This window comes from Nerophis lumbriciformis, linkage group LG06, assembly GCF_033978685.3.
Source record: "Nerophis lumbriciformis linkage group LG06, RoL_Nlum_v2.1, whole genome shotgun sequence".
Classification (NCBI taxonomy): Eukaryota; Metazoa; Chordata; class Actinopteri; order Syngnathiformes; family Syngnathidae; genus Nerophis; species Nerophis lumbriciformis.
The window spans coordinates 14,178,263-14,200,950 of record NC_084553.2 but is presented as its reverse complement, the minus strand read 5'-3'; the positions used below and the strand labels follow the sequence as shown (position 1 = coordinate 14,200,950).

The 22,688-nt window shown below is 38.7% G+C and overlaps 1 protein-coding gene across 4 annotated transcripts in view; it reads right to left on the bottom strand.

The window, feature by feature from the left end:
* The window catches only part of fhod1 (formin homology 2 domain containing 1), a 53,225-nt gene extending 40,913 nt beyond the window's left edge, over positions 1–12,312 (bottom strand). For 3 of the 4 annotated variants that reach the window (XM_061963775.2, XM_072913344.1, XM_061963776.2), the window contains exons 1-2: positions 12,027–12,311; positions 5,099–5,205 (exon numbers count right to left, since the gene is read on the bottom strand). In XM_061963775.2, coding sequence (XP_061819759.2) covers positions 5,099–5,205; positions 12,027–12,191 — 272 coding nt within the window. In that variant the 5' untranslated portion in view covers positions 12,192–12,311. Of the gene's footprint in view, positions 1–5,098; positions 5,206–12,026 lie in introns of all 4 variants that reach the window. The other variant, XM_061963774.2, reaches the window with a different exon arrangement.
* Positions 12,313–22,688: the final 10,376 nt, after the last annotated feature.

The following is a 22,688-nucleotide window of genomic DNA, read 5'->3' as shown; positions in this document are numbered from 1 at the left end:
CAGAAAAAATATATATATTACATCTACACTATATTGCCAAAAGTATTTGGCCACCTGCCTTTACTCCCATATTAACTTAAAATGCCATCCCATGGAATTGTCCAAAATGTTTTGGTATCCTGGAGCATTCAACGCTCCTTTCACTGGAACTCAGGGGCCAAACTCCTGAAAAACCAACACCACACCATAATTCCTCCTCTACCAAATTTCACACTCGGCACAATGCAGTCCGAAATCAATCAATCAATCGTTTATTTATATAGCCCTAAATCACAAGTGTCTCAAAGGGCTGCACAAGCCACAACGACATCCTCGGTACAGAGCCCACATAAGGGCAAGGAAAAACTCACCCCAGTGGGACGTCGATGTGAATGACGATGAGAAACCTTGGAGAGGACCGCATATGTGGGTAACCCCCCCCTCTAGGGAGACCGAATGCAATGGATGTCGAGTGGGTCTAACATAATATTGTGAGAGTACAGTCCATAGTGGATCCAGCATAACAGTAAGAGTCCAGTCCACAGTGGGGTCAGCAGGAAACCATCCCGACTCCCATATTAACTTAAAATGCCATCCCATGGAATTGTCCAAAATGTCTTGGTATCCTGGAGCATTCAACGCTCCTTTCACTGGAACTCAGGGGCCAAACTCCTGAAAAACCAACACCACACCATAATTCCTCCTCCACCAAATTTCACACTCGGCACAATGCAGTCCGAAATGTAGCGTTCTCCTGGCAACCTCCAAACCCAGACTGGTCCATCAGATGGAAAAGCGTGATTCATCACTCCAGAGAAGGCGTCTCCACTGCTCTAGAGTCCAGTGGCGACGTGCTTTACACCACTACATCCGACACTTTGCATTGGACTTGGAGATGTATGGCTTAGATACTGCTGCTCGGCCATGGAAACCCATTCCACAAAGCTCTCTGCGTACTGTACGTGGGCTAATTAGAAGGTCACATGAAGTTTGGAGCTCTGTAGCAACTGACTGTGCAGAAAGTCTTTGCACTACCCGCTTCAGCATCCGCTTGTCATGTCTGTGTAATCATGTTTTGTTTTAGTCATGTTTTGTTTAGTTATTGACTCTAGTTTCTGGCTTTTCACTCCCTTGTCTTGTTTCCATGATTACCCATTAGTTTCACCTGTTTCACGTTTGGACTCATTGTGCACTCCTGTTTGTCACCATAGCAACCCATTAGTTTTCACCTGTCACGTCACGCAACTGTTTCACGTTTTGAGTCACGCACCTGTTTTCGTTAATCATGTCTGTAGTATTTAAGTTCATTGTTTTCAGTTTGTCTTTCTGGTGACATCCCGCATTCATACCCCTGTCACACTCTGTCTACCTCTGCGCACTTCATGCCTTGTCCAAGTAAGTTTTTTCTATTAATGCCACAGTTAGTGTTTTTGTTTAATTGTTCACAATTTTTTGCCCACGTGCAAGTCTTTTTGTTTCGTTAGTCAAGTTTGTACTTCCGCCTTGAGCGCGCTTTTTGTTCCTTTGAGTGTTATAAATAAATATGTATTCACCTTCACGCCATGACCAGTCCAGCTTTACTTGCATCTCGGGAAAACAAACACACCATAGTCCACGTCTTGACACCGCTGACCCCTCTCTGTCAGTTTACGTGGCCTACCACTTTTGAATAAAGTTGACTTTGGAATATTAAGGAGTGAGGAAATTTCACGACTGGATTTGTTGCACAGGTGGCATCCTATGACAGTTCCACGCTGGAAATCACTGAGAGCGGCACATTCTTTCACAAATGTTTGTAGAAACAGTCTCCATGCTTAAGTGCCAAGTGATTAGGACACCTGATTCTGATCATTTGGATGGGTGGCCAAATACTTTTGTCAATATAGTGTATGAAGACAAGATAATGCCAGCTTTGTGTTATAACTTATACAGTAAGTCACAAATTGTATTAGTTATGAGGGATGGGAATTGAAAACTGGTTCTTGTTGAGAACTGACTGTCAGGATTTTGATTCCCGGGAAATCATTTGACAGTTTTGTTAACAATTACCTTCTCATTGCCTGCATGCAAATCACTTGACAGTTTTGTTAACAATTACCTTCTCATTGCCTGCATGCATGACGTGACCGCCTCACGCCGCCGATCAGCAGCACACAGATGAGCAACTTGCAATACTTGCAAAGTTGATATCAAATTGGGAAAACATTAACAGACACAGCATGTAGCAACGAAGAGTTAATGATCCGTTTTCGATTGCCCCCCGAGACGGAAGTGAATCACCACCAGCGGCACATCATTGGCGGTCAATTCTGCAGATAACTAACAAACGAACACTGCCATTAATTAAAATGTGCCGTTTTTAAACGTGAAACTTAATGTTTCTCATGCATTACACGACGAGACGGCGTCTGATTGGCAGTCTGCACGCCTCCTTCCGGCTCTTCACAGCTGGAGACACCGCGATTAGTCAGAAATATCAAATGTGCTTCCTAAAAGAAAACAGATATGCTTAATTTTCAGCAAAGTGTTTAATTTTTATAGCTGATGGTTGAAAAAGTGCACAGTCAACAGTAGAGATATCCGATATTGTCCAACTCTTAATTACCGATTCCGATATCAACCGATACCAATATATACAGTCGTGGAATTAACACATTATTAGGGCTGCAACTAACGATTAATTTGATATTCGATTAATCTGTCGATTATTACTTCGATTAATCGATTAATAATCGGATTAAAGAGACAAACTACATTTCTATCCTTTCCAGTATTTTATTGAAAAAAAACCCCAGCATACTGGCACCATACTTATTTTGCTTATTGTTTCTCAGCTGTTTGTACATGTTGCAGTTTATAAATAAAGGTTTATTAAAAAAAATAACAATAAAAAAAAAAAAAAAAAGTTTTTTAAATAAATACAAAATATTGCCTCTGCGCATGCGTATAGCATAGATCCAACGAATCGATGACTAAATTAATCGCCAACTATTTTTATAATCGATTTTAATCGATTTAATCGATTAGTTGTTGCAGCCCTACACATTATTATGCCTAATTTTGTTGTGATGCCCCGCTGGATGCATTAAACAATGTAACAAGGTTTTCCAAAATAAACCAACTCAAGTTATGGAAAAAATTGAAGTCACAAAGTGCATTATTTCTTTTAACATGCCTCAAAACAGCAGCTTGGAATTTGGGACATGCTCTCCCTGAGAGAGCATGAGGAGGTTGAGGTGGGCGGGGTTGAGGTGGTGGTGGTGGGGGGGTATATTGTAGCGTCCCGGAAGAGTTAGTGCTGCAAGGGGTTCTGGGTATTTGTTCTGTTGTGTTTATGTTGTGTTACGGTGCGGATGTTCTCCCGAAATGTGTTTGGCATTCTTGTTTGGTGTGGGTTCACAGTGTGGCGCATATTTGTAACAGTGTTAAAGTTGTTTATACGGCCACCCTCAGTGTGACCTGTATGGCTGTTGACCAAGTATGCCTTGCATTCAGTTGTGTGTGTGAAAAACCGTAGATATTATGTGATTGGGCCTGCACGCAAAGGCAGTGCCTTTAAGGTTTATTGGCGCTCTGTACTTCTCCCTACGTCCGTGTAGCACTCCGTACAGCGGCGTTTTAAAAAGTCATACATTTTACTTTTTGAAACCGATACCGATAATTTCCGATATTACATTTTAAAGTATTTATCGGCAGTGCGATATTATCGAACATCTCTAGTCAACAGTTCTACTTGTTTTTGTTGACTGACGCAGTTATACTTACTTTTGAGCGCTCAGCCTAAATACTGTATGTAATTTTTTTTTACAGAATACTTTATTTGTATTTGAAAAATGTTAAACATGTTACCTAAATGTTTTGTGCACAGTTATTTGTCACAGAATAATGTACTTATTATATTTATTTTATTATGCTATAGTTATTTTTTTAAACTGGCACCCCATCGAGGCTGTGGGTCTCTTAACACACCACTGTTGTGTTTGTACACATGTTTTTTTTCCCTGAACTCAACAAACTTGTTGCTAAGCATATTGTTTGCGGTCCTTTCATCCAAATGAGAATCGATAAGAGAAACGATTAAGAACTGAACCGTTAAGCAGAATGGATCGGAAAAATTTGGGTGTGCGGATCAATACGGACATGTCGATACCACCGATACCAGCTCTTTATGCTCTAAAATTGATTATCAAATCAATAAATTGATACCTTAGTTATTTGAGATCGTATGTATCATTAACAGGAGCACAGTGTAAAAAAAGTCAACTTGAGAATGAGGCTATGGGACAATGTTGAATACTTTTGTTGAGTGTTACATGTTCTGTATTTTCACATTAACATGTTCATGTAACTGAATTGTGACTTACTTTGTATTCTAATGGTAGCTCTTATTAATTAATTTAATGCTTTTATTATTTTACTTATTTCATTTTTTTATGATTTGAAACGCCATTTTCGTGTACTTTGTAAGATTTGGTCGTCTTGTTTTTTTTCTTTTGTAATAGCTTAGCTTGGGGGTCAGCAACCCGCGGCTCTAGAGCCACATGCGGCTCTTCAGCGGCGCCCTGGTGGCTCCATGGAGCTTTTTCAAAAATGTATAGAAATGGAAAAAAAAATGGGGTTAAAAATAAGTTTTTTTGTTGTAATATGGTTTGTGTAGGAGGACAAACAACATAAACATTACTAATTGTTAGAAAGCCCACAGTTGAATATGTTTGTGTTTGTGCTTCACTGATGAGAGCATTTGGCGAGCGCCGTTTTGTCCTAATTTCAGCGGCCCTTGAACTCACCATTGTGTGGACTGTGACTCAGTTTGTTTACATGTACAACTTTCTCCGACGCTGCCACAGAAAGACGTGTTTTATGCCACTCCTTTGTCTCATTTTGTACACCAAACGTTTTATGCTGTGAAATGGCTCCCGCACGCTTTGACTTTTCGTTACGCGGCCCTTGGTGGAGAAAGTTTGGACACCCCCGGAGTAGACGCTCAAAACGTACACGGGAACAAAGTGTTGCAAGGAAAGACGGAAAATAAAAGAAGAAGAATCAACAGAGGGGCATTGTGGGTACTGTAGTCAATGGCGCTAGTGGGAGGAGCTTAAATGTGTGTCAATCTTCTTACTCCACGTCTTGGTAGAAGTTTTCCAGCTCGTCCCTCTGCTCCGACAGCGAGGCGTCTAAGTCCAAGTAGTTCCCGTGTGGAGACACCTGCAAGGTGCACTCCTCCAGCTGCAACGTGCACACACACAAACAGGGGTCGACTAAATCAAAGTGGTCGCCATGGCAACAACCTGTCGCCTGTCAATCACACATGCAGTGGAGTCCCGCCCCGCACACACACACCCACAGCGCCAATTTGCAAGTCATTAGGCGTGACACTACTGGTCCTTCCACATTTTTTTCAGCACAGGCCGCATGAGACTCTGCACCCTTTCAAAATAAAAGTCTTGCCGTCGAGCGAGGAGGACGGCCACGTTTACAAACACAAACCGAGCGCAGCTGAGAGGACGCTGTGGTGACAATGAAAATCCTTCCTGCCTCCCCCTTGACAGGAAGGGGAAACCTCTTATCAACATTCTGCTGCTCTACCCGGGCTCCGCCCCTTTCCTTCTAGAGGCCGCATCGAAGCGTTACGGGAATGAAACGCATGTCACCGCGTGAAGCGTCCTATCAGCAGCTCCCATCGTGGCCTCGGGGCGACCCTACTGCATGATGGGAAGGGCGGGCGTGTGGCCTGCACCGCGTATCCCAAATCTCACTGCCATCAAAAATTATTCAGAAAAGGGGTGTCCAAAGTGCAGCCTGCGGGCCATTTGCAGCACATAGCTATTTTTTTTAAATGGCCTGCGACACAATCGTTAGCATTCTAATATTAGCATGCTACCTTTTTTTTTTTTTACTAATCTTGCAGGTATACACCTCAGCATCAAGTATTTTGTTACTTGACAAATAGAATAGAATAGAAAGTACTTTATTGATCCCTGGGGGAAATACAGCACCACAGTTCGCTCACAATAGACAATAAACATTAAGGTATTTTTACATGTGAATAATATAAATACAGTCTATTATACGGCATTATTCACATGTGAATAACAAATAGTCTATTATACAGCATTATTCACATGTGGAAAAACATAAATACACTATTATACGGCATTATTCACATGTGAATAATATAAATACAGTCTATTATACAGCATTATTCACATGTGAATAACAAATACAGTCTATTATACGGCATTATTCACATGTGGAAAAACATAAATACACTATTATACAGCATTATTCACATGTGAATAATATAAATACAGTCTATTATACAGCATTATTCACATGTGAATAACAAATACTGTCTATTATACAGCATTATTCACATGTGAATAACAAATAGTCTATTATACGGCATTATTCACATGTGGAAAAACATAAATACAGTCTATTATACGGCATTATTCACATGTGAATATAAATACAGCCTATTATACAGCATTATTCACATGTGAATAACAAATACAGTCTATTATACAGCATTATTCACATGTGAATAATATAAATACAGTCTATTATACGGCATTATTCACATGTGGAAAAACATAAATACAGTCTATTATACGGCATTATTCACATGTGAATATAAATACAGCCTATTATACAGCATTATTCACATGTGAATAACAAATACAGTCTATTATACAGCATTATTCACATGTCCATCCATCCATTTTCTACCGCTTATTCCCTTTGGGGTCGCGGGGGGCGCTGGAGCCTATCTCAGCTACAATCGGGCGGAAGGCGGGGTACACCCTGGACAAGTTGCCACCTCATCGCAGGGCCAACACAGATAGACCGACAACATTCACACTCACATCCACACACTAGGGCCAATTTAGTGTTGCCAATCAACTTATCCCCAGGTGCATGTCTTTGGAGGTGGGAGGAAGCCGGAGTACTCGGAGGGAACCCACGCAGTCACGGGGAGAACATGCAAACTCCACACAGAAAGATCCCGAGCCCGGGATTGAACCCAAGACTACTCAGGACCTTCGTATTGTGAGGCAGATGCACTAACCCCTCTGCCACCGTGAAGTTATTCACATGTGAATAACATAAATACAGTCTATTATACAGCATTATTCACATGTGAATAATATAAATACAGTCTATTATACGGCATTATTCACATGTGAATAATATAAATACAGTCTATTATACATTTAAGTACAGTCAAAAAGGAACATATGCATTATGATACCTATTAGCATGCTAACGTCAATATGCTCGCCTTTTTATTATTTTATTACTAATTTTGTAGGTACAGTATATACAGTACAGGCCAAAAGTTTGGACACACCTTTTCATTTCAATGTGTTTTCTTTATGTTCATGACTATTTACATTGTAGAAGGCATCAAAACTATGACACCCGTGAAGTGAAAACCATTTCAGGTTCTTGCAGCTCATCGAGAGAATGCCAAGAGTGTGCAAAACAGTAATCAGAGCAAAGGGTTGCTATTTTGAAGAAACTGGAATATAAAACATCCATCCATCCATTTTCTACCGCTTATTCCCTTTGGGGTCGCGGTGGGCGCTGGAGCCTATCTCAGCTACTGTTTTCAGTTATTTCACCTTTTTTCGTTAAGTACCGGTACATAACTCCACATGTGTTCATTCATAGTTGTGATGCCTTCAGTGACAATCTACAATGTAAATAGTCATGAAATTCGATGAGAAGGTGTGTCCAAACTTTTGTCCTGTACTGTACCTCAGTCATATTTTAGTACTTGATCCATGCTAATGTTAGCATTTTAAACACATTTTTCAAGCACACAACTCAGTAATATATTTTAATACTTAACGAATGTTACCGTTAGCATGCTAACATAAACATGATAGCTTTTTAAGCAAATTTTGCAGGTATACACCACAGCGTTACTTGACAATGATACCTGTTAGCATGCTAACACTAATATTCTTGCCTTTTTATTATTTTATTATTAGTTTTGTAGGTATATACTTCAGTCATATTTTAGTACTTGATTTAGACTTTAGACTTTCTTTTTATTGTCATTCAAATTTGAACTTTACAGTACAGATAAGAACACAATTTTGTTGCATTATCTCATGGTAGTACAGGATAAAAAAGCAATAAGGTGCAGATATAAATAAATAAAGAGGTTACATGCTAATGTTAGCAGGCTAGCATTTTAAACACATTTTTCAAGTACACAACTCAGAGTAATATATTTTAATATTTAACGAATGTTACAGTTAGCATTCTAACATAAACATGATACCTTTTTTTAGTAAATTTTGCAAGTATACACCACAGCTACAAACATTGTTACTTGACAATGATACCTGTTAGCATGCTAACGCTAATATGCTTGCTTTTTTACCTAATTTTACCTAATAATTACACCTCAGTCATATTTTAGTACTTGATACATGCTAATGTTAGTATTTTAAACAAATTTTTCAAGTACACAGCTCAGAGTAATATATTTTGATACTTAACGAATGTTACCGTTAGTATTCCAATAAAAACATGATAGATTGTTTTTTTTACTTAATTGTGTAGGTATACACCGCAGTCGTATTTTAGTACGTGATACATGCTAATGTTAGCAGGCTAGCATTTTAAACACATTTTTAAACATGATCGGGTTTTTTTAGCTAATTTTGCAGGTATACACCACAGCGTCAAACATTGTTACTTGACAATGATACCTGTTAGCATGCTAACCTAATATGCTTGCTTTTTTACCTAATTTTACCCAATAAATACACCTCAGTCATATTTTAGTACTTGGTACATGCTAATGTTAGTATTTTAAACAATTTTTCAAGTACACAACTCAGTATTAATACTTGACGAATGTTAACGTTAGCATTCTAACATAAACATGATAGCTTTTTTTTAGCTAATTTTGCAGGTATACACCATAGCGTCAAACATTGTTTTTTGACAATGATACCTGTTAGCATGCTAATGCTAATTTGCTTGCCTTTTTATTATTTTATTACTAATTTTGTATGTATATACCTCAGTCATATTTTAGTACGTAATACATGCTAATGTTAGCAGGTTAGCAATTTAAACACATTTTTCAAGTACACAGCTCAGAGTAATATATTTTAATACTTAACGAATGTTACCGTTAGTATTCTAATATAAACATGATGGATTTTTTTTTTTACTTAATCGTGTAGGTATACACCGCAGTCATATTTTAGTACGTGCTACATGCTAATGTTAGCAGGCTAGCATTTTAAACACATTTTTTAAGTACACAACTCAGTAATATATTTTAATACTTAACCAATGTTACCGTTAGCATCCTAACATAAACATGATACCTTTTTTTAGCTAATTTTGCAAGTATACACCACAGCGCCAAACAGTGTTACTTGACAATGATGCCTGTTTGCATGCTAACGCTAATATGCTTGCCTTTTTATTATTTTATTACTAATTTTGTAGGTATATACCTCAGTCATATTTTAGTACTTCATACATGCCAATGTTAACATACTAGCATTTTAAAACACATTTTTCAAGTACACAACTCAGAATAATATATTTTAATTCTTAACGAATATTACCGTTAGCATTCTAACAAACAAGATAGCTTTTTTTTAAGCTAATTTTGCAGGTATACACCACAGCGTCAAACATTGTCACTTGACAATGATACCTGTTGGCATGCTAACGCTAATATGCTTGCCTTTTTATTATTTTATTACTAATCTTGCAGGTATACACATCAGCATCAAATATTTTGTTCCTTGACAAATTATACCTATTAGCATGCTAACGCTAATATGCTTGCCTTTTTATTATTTTATTACTAATTTTGTAGACATACACCTCAGTCATATTTTAGTACGTGATACATGCTAATGTTAGCAGGCTAGCATTTTAAACACATTTTTCAAGTAAACAACTCAGAATAATATATTTTAATACTTAAAAAAATGTTAACGTTAGCATTTTAACAAAGATGATAGCTTTTTTTTTTTTTAGCTAATTTTGCAGGTATACACCACAGCGTCAAACATTGTTACTTGACACTGATACCTGTTAGCATGCTAACGCAAATATGCTTGTTTTTTTTACCTAATTGTGTAGGCATACACCTCAGTCATATTTTAGTACATGATACATGCTAATGTTAACAGGTTAGCATTTTAAAAATTTTCAGGCGCACACCTCAGAGAAACATATTTTGGTACTTGACGCCTGTTAATACTTTAGCTGACATTAGCATGCTAGATTTTTAGCTGATTTAATGGGTATACACCAGAGGTGGGTAGTAACGCGCTACATTTACTCCGTTACATTTACTTGAGTAACTTTTGGGATAAATTGTACTTCTAAGAGTAGTTTTAATGCAACATACTTTTACTTTTACTTGAGTATATTTATAGAGAAGAAACGCTACTTTTACTCCGCTACTTTTACTCCGCTACTTTTACTCCGCTACTTTTATCTACATTCAGCTCGCTACTAATTTTTATTGATCTGTTAATGCACGCTTTGTTTGTTTGTTTTGGTCTGTCAGACAGACCTTCAAAGTGCCTGCGTTACTGGTGACGTTTCACTCCGTTCCACCAATAAAATGCAGTCACTAGTGACGTTTGACTCCGTTCCACCAATCAGATGCAGTCACTGGTGACGTTGGACCAATCAAACAGAGCCAGGCGGACACATGACCTGACTTAAACAAGTTGAAAAACTTATTGGGGTGTTACCATTTAGTGGTCAATTGTACGGAATATGTACTGTACTGTGCAATCTACTAATACAAGTTTCAATCAATCAATCAAAAGTGTGAAGGAAAAAAGACACTTTTTTATTTCAAACGTACATCCCATCACAAGCCTAAAGACTGACTGCACAGTTCCTGTCTTCACAATAAAAGTGCCGCTCCATCGCGCCTGCGCTTTCAAAATAAGAGTCTCCGAAAGCCAGCGCAAACAAGCTAGCAAGCTACGGAATTTTCCGCCAATGTATTTCTTGTAAAGTGTGTGAAAACGAATATGGAAGCTGGACAAATAAGATACCAAAAACCAACCTCTTTCATGTGGTATTAGACAGAAAGGAGGAACTTTTTTTCTCCTGCATTTGAAAACGTGGACGTTAAGCACTGCTGTCTGATTACAATCAATGCAAGTCATCAGAATCAGGTAATACACCAACTTATATTCTTGTCTTCATGAAAGAAAGGAATCTATATGTGTTAAACATGCATGTATATTCATTAAAACACCTTTAACATGTAAACAAAAACGGCAAAATAAATAAATATAAATGATATACTGTATATATCAATGTATGTGTATATATATATATATATATATATATATATATATATATATATATATATGATATGTGTGTGTATGTTACTCATCAGTTACTCAGTACTTGAGTAGTTTTTTCACAACATACTTTTTACTTTTACTCAAGTAAATATTTGTGTGACTACTCATTACTTTTACTTGAGTAATAAATCTCTAAAGTAACAGTACTCTTACTTGAGTACAATTTTTGGCTACTCTACCCACCTCTGGTATACACATCAATATCATACATTTTGGTATTCCCCTGCATGTTATTGTTAGCATGTTACCATAGTACTGTCAACATGCTAACTTTTTTTTTTTTTTAGCTAATTTTGCTCATATTTTTAGCATTCACGAGAAGTTTTACATATTGAATAAATAAAACTAATTAATGAATTAAACTAATTAAATGATTAAAAAAAAACAATAACTTATCCAAATAACTTATTGAACTAATGACATCATTGCCAGACTCCCCTGAAGAAAGTACGACTTTAATGAGATCGTGTCTTTACATGTAAAAAAATAAACAAATTAATACAAAAAAGGAGCCGATTTAGAACTTCGGCTGAATTCGGCAAAGTTCGGCCAATGACACTCCCAGACAGTTCCGACTCATTTGCTTGGAGGTTTCAATTGCGTCTGAAGTTTAACCAAATTTTTTAAACTGGGTCACCTGTTTGCTGACGTCACTACCGGTCTCACCTTGAGCGGCGCGTCCAGCAGCTTGTGGATCGTCGGAACCACCTCGCTCAGCGGCAGGTTCTCCTCCACGATCACCGTCGGGGGTCTGCGAGGTTCGGGAAAGTTGGTACAGATAAAAGGATCCGAGTCCAGCAGGAACTGGACCCGGCACGTCACCAAAGCCATGTCCGTCTAAAAGCGCCCCAAAAAGTCTGTGAGTGTGTCTCTGAAGTCCAAGTCGACCAGACCGGACGAGCCTTTTTTTAAATGTCTTGAGTGACTCGCCGCCCTTCTGTGAGGTTTCAAGTTGTGAAGGAGACTTTTATAAGGACATTCGCTTCCGCTCGTGCCCTACAAAATAAAACCACGGACCGCAAACAAAGAAAAAACTCAAGCAAACTGAAGGTTCTGGTGGCTTTAATGAAAGAATTAACATATTGAAATTGCTCTTATTGAGTATCCATGGATAGAAACAGCTATATATTTTATGTAAGTAAAAAAAACGTATTTATGTATTTCTTTTTCAAGTTCATTTTAAAGTTCATGTTTGGCTTATTTTGAAGGCCACCGGATTTGTTGACTTGATGTCAGGTGAGGCGCGGCAATAAGACGTCATCAAGGTGTGAGGCTGCATGGTTGTTTGACTTGTGATTAAGGCGCGTCCTCTGGTGGCAAAAACCTGCTACTGCGTTTATATTGTTGGTCACAGAGACACATACATTATATAAATTAGTGCTCTAAATTATATATATATATTTTTTAATCAGAATAATCACACTTTTGAATATAGATTAATCGTGATTAATCACAGTAAATGACTTGGTTACATAATTTAAATTAACCTAAAAAAGACCTTAATATTTTGACACAAATGCAAGTTCAAAATGCCATACAAACACATTTTTTAAAATGTTATATACATGCTCAAAACCTGGTAAAAGTATTATCTAAAGTCCTGTCTGCCTTTATTTTGAAATTGTGTATGCAGATGTATTGACCTGATCACTGATATTATAACAACCCACGCTGCTCAAAATGAATTCGAACTAATATAAAGTGAAAAATAATTTCAATAAAACAAAATACATTGCGTCATTGATCTGCTACCAGACATGATTAATGCAATAATTTTATATGATTAATTATATGAATTAACTTTTGACAGCCCTAATATATGTGTATATATATGTAAGTAAGTAAGTCTAAATATATATGTATATATGAATTTAAAAAATACATGTATATATATATATATATATATATATATATATATATATGTATATATACATGTATAAATATATATGTATATCATCTAGAGAGAGAGAGAGAGACAAGCGGTAGAAAATGTATATATATATATATATATATATATATATATATATATATATATATATATATATATATATATATATATTAATAGATAGTCAGAAAAGGAGAATAGTAAAAAATAATAAATATAAAAGCAAAATCTAAAATATAATAAATATAAAATAACATAGGGCGCTTAACAAGAGGAAGGACGGAGATTAGCTGGCCAAAAGTGTGAAATTAGTTAAATAAAAAAATAAAACAATTGGAAATAATGCAGTCAGTATATATATATATATATATATATATATATATATATATATATATATATATATATATATATATATATATATATATATATATATATATATATATGTATATATATATATATATATATATATATATATATATATATATATATATATATATGACCGACTCAGTGGCCTAGTGATTAGAGTGTCCGCCCTGAGATCGGTAGGTTGTGGGTTCAAACCCCGGCCGAGTCATACCAAAGACTATAAAAATGGGACCCATTTCCTCCCTGCTTGTCACTCAGCATCAAGGGTTGGAATTGGGGGTTAAATCACCAAAAATGATTCCCGGGCGCGGCCACCGCTGCTGCCCACTGCTCCCCTCACCTCCCAGGGGGTGATCAAGGGTGATGGGTCAAATGCAGAGAATAATTTCGCCACACCTAGTGTGTGTGTGACAATCATTGGTACTTTAACTTTAACTTTATATAAATATTTATATATACACACACACACACACACACACACACACACACACACACACACACACACACACACACACACACACACACACACACACACACACACACACACACACACACACACACACACACACACATATATTAGGGTTTACTCTTGACTGCCAAGATAGCTGTGGTGGTTATAGGCGCAGTCACAATGACGGCATCGAGTAATTAGCATAATTTGCTACGATGATATATGTTTAAAAAATGTATACATACATTTAAAAACAAATCTGTGTTTATTCATTGGCATCAACATAAATGTTACCCGTTCGGCATATTTTCAATTGTTGCTGCTTTTTGTACAATGTACTTTGTTGACATTCTTGTCAAGAGTTTACATACTTTTAATGACTTTGTTTTGATTGAAAACAACTAGAAAAAAATGCAGTATCTTTTTCTGGTGTTATTATAAAATGTACTCGTGTTTAGAATCTAAACTTTAGATACTCTTAACTTCTGTCCGTCCATGTCGCTGGCGAAAGAGGCTGGAGAGAGCATGACGTCACACTTGCTTCGCGCTGTTGCTCTTGTTGGACTTTCTCTTTTTTTTAAAGCCGCCACTGTCCTCTTAATAGTTGCACATTTTGTAAATGGCTGTTTCGCTGTAATATTTATAAAAATCACGTCGACATCGCAAACATGCTGACAACGCTGCAGATAATGGCGTGCGTTTTGTTTACATCCGGTTTTGGTAGAGCGGCTAGTTTTTCCCATGTTTACAAACACACCGTCCGGGCCTGAAAGGTGATTGGCGGAGAATAAAGAAGTGGAAGTGAAATATATATTTCGTCCGTCCTCTAGAGGGCGCTATGTAAACAAATGACCAAAACAAACACTATTTCTTTGGACAGCAGAGAGCGACGTTGCTCTAAAGTCTGAACATCATTATGACAGACATTGCATTTTACACCACATATTTTATGTTTTGAATATAAAATCCAATATTTGTTTTAAATTTATATCGGCATCATTGATTGATTGATGTTGAGGTCAAAAGTCACACAAGTAACAGTGACAACTTTATTGCTGAGTCAGTACTTTGTTTAAGAGAACAAGCAGGACTCACTGGACTAGGACACAGGTCGCACACACACACACACACACACACACACACACACACACACACACACACACACACACACACACACACACACACACACAAACACTCACACACAAACACACGCGCGCTTTCTTGAGACCTCCGAAAAATGCCTACCTCTTTAGGACCACCCTTTCTAGATATATAAAGATTTGTATTTACAACATTAATAATATATAAATACTATGCAATTATAAAAAAGGTAAGCTTTAAATGTATTTTATTTTTTTGTAGAATTTTTTGTTTGTAATTGTTTTTAATTTTCATTGTTTACTTCGAGTTATTACAGTACATCTCTATATTCATATATATTTTTATTTTTTAAATTAATTTTACACACACTTGTTATTACATATGTTGGCCAGAGGGGGAGCACTTCAAATGTTTACACACACTTGTTATGTCATATGTTGACCAGAGGGGGAGCACTTTTAAAACAGACTCACAGTCAATTTAAAAAATCCCTCATATTTGGGACCACCCTAATTTTGGGAGATTTCACCACCAGGGGTGCAAATGAGACATTCTCTATAAGATGCAATGGTTTTCTGTATTGGGACCATGATTTCGGTCCTAACTTTTTTACCGGTCGTCATTTGGAAGGTACTTTTCCTTGTTGATGCCTCAAGAAGGGTAGAAATACAAGAACACACACACACACACACACACACACACACACACACACACACACACACACACACACACACACACACACACACACACACACACACACACACACACACACACAGCATGAATGTTGTCATTAAAAGTCCTGAGGTCACTGATGATGATGAAAATGACTCAATGGATGAAGGATAAAAATGAAGATGATTAAAGCCCAGTTTTTCAACCACTGTGCCGCGTCACACTAATGTGCCGTGAGATACAGTCTGGTGTGCCGTGGGAGATTATCTAAATTCACCTATTTGGGTTAAAAATATTTTTTGCAAACCAGTCTGCAAATGATGTGTTGTTGTTGAGTGTCTATGCTGTCTAGAGCTCGGCAGAGTAACCATGTAATACTCTTCCATATCAGTAGGTAGCAGCAGGTAGCTAATTGCTTTGTAGATGTCAGAAACAACGGGAGGCAGTGTGCAGGTTAAAAGGTGTCTAATGCTTAAACCAAAAATAAACAAAAAGGTGAGTGCCCCTAAGAAAAGGCATTGAAGCTTAGGGAAGGCTATGCAGAACGAAACTAAAACTGAACTGGCTACAAAGTAAACAAAAAACAGAATGCTGGACGACAGCAAAGACTTACTGTGGAGCAAAGAAGGCGTCCGTAAAGTACATCCGAACATGACATGACAATCAACAATGTCCCCGCAAATAAGGATAAAAACAACCGAAATATTCTTGATTGCTAAAACAAAGTAGATGCGGGAAATGTCGCTCAAAGGAAGACATGAAACTACTACAGGAAAATACAAAAAAAAGAGAAAAAGTCACGAAAATAGGAGCACAAGACAAGAAGTAAAACACTACACACAGGAAAACAGTAAAAAAGTCCAAATAAGTCAGGGTGTGATGTGACAGGTGGTGACAGTACACCTACTTTGAGACAAGAGCTATAGTGATGCTTGGTTATGCTTTAAAGTCATATCCAACAACTGCGACAACAAGTTTTTATTGTCTATATCGGCTGCTGAGTTTCATTTTTTAATGATTTCTGCTGGTGGTGTGCCTCCGCATTTTTTCAACGCAAAAAATGTGCCTTGGCTCAAAAAAGGTTGAAAAACACTGGATTAAAGAATAAGATGAAAGTAAAGATGATGAAGAGGATAAGCATGATGCTGAAGCCCACGAACACTGGACGAATGTGGCAGGGCATACAGGTCATCGCGGACTATAAAGCCTCCCCCCATCCCTGTGACAACAACATCAGCTTTCTCAACGACATCAACAACCACTTTGCGAGGTTTGAGGCACTTAACACCACTCCGGCGAGGAAATCTATCCCTTGCCCTGATGAGCAGCCGCTCAACCTGTATACAGCGGCTGTCCGGAGAACCCTGAGGAGAGTGAACCCCCAGGAAGCAGCGTGACCTGATGACATCCCGGCAGGGTGCTTAAGGGATGTTCAGACCAGCTGGCTGGGGTTCTCACAGACATCTTTGCTGACCCAGGCTGTGGTGCCATCATGTTTTAAGATGGCCACAATCATCCCAGTGCCTAAAAAACCCACAATCTCCTCCCTCAATGATTACCGCCCTGTGGCACTCACCCCCATCATAATGAAGTGCTTCGAGAGGCTGGTAAAGGAGCACATTTTCTCCAGACTTCCCCCCACATTCGACCCATACCAGTTTGCTTATTGCCCTAACCGTTCCACATAGGACGCCATCTCCTCTGCACTCCACCTTAGAACATCTGGAAGGAAAGGACACACACGTGCGGATGTTGTTTCTGGACTTCAGCTTGTCGTTCAACACCATCATCCCGCACCACTTGGTGAGCAAACCGGCCCCCCTTGGATTCAGCACTCCCCTGTGCAACTGGATGCTTGACTTCCTCACAGACAGACCCCAGTCTGTGAGAGTGGGCAACAACACCTCCAGTGCCATCTCCCTGAACACCGGCTCCCCCCAGGGCTGCGTCCTGAGTCCGCTGCTGTTCACGTTAATGACTCATGACTGCTGCGCCAGGTCCACTACTAACCACATTGTGAATTATGCGGACGACACGACAGTAGTGGGCCTCATCCGTGACAACAACGACATGGACTACAGGGAGGAGGTGAAACATCTGGTTGACTGGTGCAGAACCAAAAACCTGGTCCTGAACGTCGACAAAACCAAGGAGATCATCGTCGACTTCAGGAGGCATCAGTCCAGCCATGCTCCACTCTACATCAACCGTAAGCAGCACCAAGTTCCTGGGGCTGCAGTTAACTGACATTATGACCTGGTCCCTGCACACTTCTTTTACGTCTTGTAAAAAGAGCTCAGCAGCGCATGCACTTTTTGCGTCGGATGAAAAGAGAACAGCTCCCTCCCCCCATTCTCAGCACATTCTACAGAGGCACTATAGAGAAGTGTTTTTCAACCTTTTCTGAGCCAAGGCACATTTTTTTCATTGAAAAAATCCTGAGGCACACCACTAGCAGAAAACATTACAAAAATTAAACTCAGGAGTCGATATTGACAATAAAAAGTCGTTCCCGCAATTGTTGGATATGAACTCAAACCATACCCAAGCATGCATCACTATAGCTCTTGTCTCAAAGCAGGTGTACTGTCACCACCTGTCACATCACACCATGACTTATTTTGAGTTTTATGGTGTTTTCCTGTGTGTAGTGTTTTAGTTCTTGTCTTGCTCTCCTATTTTGGTGGCTTTTTTCTTTAGTTGGTATTTTCCTGTAGCAGTTTCATGTCTTCCTTGAACGCCATTCCCCGCACCTGCTTTGTTTTTGCAATCAAGACTATTTAAGTTGTGCGGACGCTATCCTTCTTTGTGGGGACATTGTTGATTGTCATGTCATGAACGGATGTAATTTGTGGACGCCGTCTGCTCCACACGCTGTAAGTCTTTGCTGTCCTCCAGCATTCTGTTTTTGTTTACTTTGCAGCCAGTTCAGTTTTTGTTTTCGTTTTGCATAGCCTTCCCTAAGCTTCAATGTATTTTCTTAGCGGCACTCGCCTTTTATTTGTTTTTGGTTTAAGTGTTAGATACCTTTTTAGCTGCACGCTGCCTCCCGCATATTGTGACCACGACAAACCGTGTTCCTGACATCTACAAAGCAATTAGCTACCTGCTGCCACCTACTGATATAGAAGAATATTACACGGTTACTCTGCCGATCTCTAGACAGCACAGACACTCAACAACGGCACATTTGCGGATTATAATTACTGGTTTGCAAAAAATATTTTTAACCCAATTCGGTGAAATGACATAATCTCCCACGGCACACTGGTCGCGGCACAGTGGTTGAAAAACACTGCTATAGAGAGCCTACTGACCAACTGCATCTCTGTCTGGACTGGAGCCTGCAGTGCCTCAGACTGGAAGTCTCTCCAGAGAGTGGTGAGGACGGCGGAAAAGATCATCAGGACTTCTAATCCTCCAATCCAGGAAATCGCAAAAAGCCGCTGCCTGACCAGGGCTCAGAAAATCTGTAGAGACTCCTCCCACCCCCACCAAGGACTGTTTTCACTGCTGGACTCTAGAAAGAGGTTCCGCAGCCTCTGTAGCAGAACCTCCAGGTTCTGTAACAGCTTCTTCCCACAGGCCATAAGACTCTTGAACGCATCTTAATAATTCCCTCAATTCCCTCCAAAAACGGATTAACTCGCTGGAAACATACTTGCCAACCTTGAGACCTCCGATTTCGGGAGGTGGGGGGTGGGGGCGTGGTCGGGGTGGGGAAGGGCGTGGTTGGGGCGTGGTTAAGAGGGGAGGAGTATATTGACAACTAGAATTCACCAAGTCAAGTATTTCATATGTATGAAATTTCATATATATATATATATATATATATATATATATATATATATATATATATATATATATATATATATATATATATATATATATCTCCTGAAAATATGCAAACAAAACTGTGTTTAGATAATTGATACTTCAAACTTGCATAAATAAATATTAAGGAATATAACATAACTTGGCTTCTGAGAGCTTCAAAATGTAATGAATAAAATGCTAAAGTTGTTGATAAACAACCAATTATTTTAATAATTAAATACGATCATTTTAAATGAATTATTATGATAATTTAAAATTAATTATTTCAAATATGTTTATTTTTATGTATAATTCTATGGCTGGATGTAATAAGAAGTTAGAAAAAATACAAATAAAAATACAATTAATTTTGATGTTTTTAGCAAAATATAGTAAACATTTATTTAGTTTTTTTTAATTTAAATTAATGAATATATTTATTTTTAGGTAAGATAAACATAATAATACAATTGATCTCTAGTCTGGATGATTTAGTTCTTGTCACCCTGTTGTCCTCCCGTCTGAAAAAAGGCTGTCCTCACTCAGGTCCGCATGGAGCTGGAGGGGGCGTGGCCTCCAGCTCCGGCTGAAAATCGGGAGATTTTCGGGAAAATATTTGTCCCGGGAGGTTTTCGGGAGAGGCGCTGAATTTCGTGAGTCTCCCGGAAAATTCGGGAGGGTTGGCAAGTATGCGCTGGAATATAAAGACAATATAACATACATCCATAAACGTGGATGCATATGCAAAAGTGCAATATATTTATCTGTACAGTAATCTATTTATTTATATCTGCACCTTAATGCTCTTTTATGCTACACTACAACGAGCTAATACAACGAAATTTCGTTCTTATCTGTACTGTACTGTTCAAATTTGAATGACAATAAAAGGAAGTCTAAGTCTCTAATGATCATTAATATGAGGGTTATGATTAAGATGGCAATTAGGATGACAATGTTAACGATGAGGATGATGACGTTTGTTATGAAGACGACAACGAAGTTGAAGGTGATGACGATGATGACCGCATGCCGAGGTCAGGGTTCGCGCATGTCAAACGACCTTTGACCTCAGACATCAGCTGAACTGGAAGGAGACTGCGAGGCCAATCTGAAGGCAGCAGCTCTGGCTTCCATCTGCTGACTCCGCAACACGGCGACATTTGCCTCCGTTTTTGTGCCAGCAACAAGACAGACAGACAAGGAGGAGGACGGGTGTGTTGCTCAAAGCTCCCTGGGCGCACATAAAACAAACGCACACACTCAAACACACACGCGCACACACACGCACACACACAAAAGACTGAAATATTGATGGTGGAAGGTGAGAACAGTCACATGATCAACAGCGACTTTAACTTCAGTGTTTCACTGTCATCGTACTGCTGTCCTACTGTAGACGTCCTATGGTCTCACTGTACACCTACTACTGTACATGTCCTGCTGTCCAGGTTTGATGTCCCAGAGGTGACCTTGTGACCCTGTGACCAGGCAGGAGGAGGACAGCGTGTTGTAAAGTCAGTGTGCTATCAGAGGACAAACAAGGGCGATAGAGCACACAGAAGCACAAAAAGAAGCTCCGCCCACTCCCCCTTTGAGCCAATCAGAAGGGTTAATATTGACACAAGCGGTTGTTGACTCCCATTAATGATTGTCAGGCTTTTATTGTGAAGGAGCACCAGCGACACGGTACAGGAAGTCGACTGTTCCATACAGATGTCCGACCGAAAGAGACGATCAGGTCAAGACCGGGTCAAATGAATGTGGTCTTGAGTTCTGTTTTGGTTCGGTCCATAGTGGGCCTGGTGAGGCCAAGTGAAGACACATTTGACTTAAGTGGTACACTGGTTCACGTTGTAGCTGAAGATCCTGGAAGGTTATTCACAAGAAAAACTTTGTATATACTCAGACATGTAGTCGGAAACATAGTCAGACAAGTAGTTAGTCAGTCATGTAGTCATGTAAACAGTCATGTTAGGTGTAGGGTCAGTCAGGTAGTCACACATGCAGTCAGTCATCTGGTCAGACACGTTGTCAGTCATGTAGTCATCTAATCAGTCGTGTAGTGTCAGGTCGTCAGACATGTAAACAGTCTTGTAGTCAGACATGCATCAGTCATGTAGTATGTCATTTAATCATGCAGTCAGTCTGAGTCATGTAGTGAGTCTACAGTCTGTCATGTAATCGGTCGTGTAGGGTCAGTTAGGTAGTCAGACATGTACACAGTCTTGTAGTCAGACATGCATCAGTTATATAGTCAAATTTTAAGTCAGTCATGTAGTCAGTCATTAAGTCAGTCATGTTCAGTCTTGTAGTCAGACATGCATCAGTCATGTAGTCAATTTTTAAGTCAGTTTTTTAGTTAGTCATGTAGTCAGTCATTAAGTCAGTCATGTTCAGTCTTGTGATCAGTCATGTAGGCAGTTTTTTAGTCAGTCATGTTCTGTCTTGTGGTCAATCATGCATCAGTCATGTAGTCAGTTATGTAGTCAGACATGCATCAGTCATTAAGTAGGTCATGTTCAGTCCTGTGGTCAGTCATGCATCAATCATTAAGTCAGACATGTACACAGTCTTGTAGTCAGACATGCATCAGTCATGTAGTACATTTTTAAGTCTGTTTTTTAGTTAGTCATGTAGTCAGTCATTAAGTCAGTCATGTTCAGTCTTGTGGTCTGTCGTGCATCAGTCACGTAGTCAGACATGTATCAGTCATGTAGTCAGTAATGTTCAGTCTTGTGTCAGTCATGCATCAGTCTTGTAGTCAGTCATATAGTAAGTCATATAGTAATTCATGTTCAGTCTTGTGGTCAGTCATGCATCAGTCATGTAGTCAGACATGCATCAGTCATGTAGTTAATCATGTAGTCAGTCATTAAGTCAGTCATGTTCAGTCTTGTGGTCAGTCATGCATCAGTCATGTAGTCAGACATGCATCAGTCATGTAGTTAGTCATGTAGTCAGTCATGTTCAGTCTTGTAGTCAGTAATGCATCAGTCATTTAGTCAGTTTTTTAGTCAGTCATGTTCAGTCATGT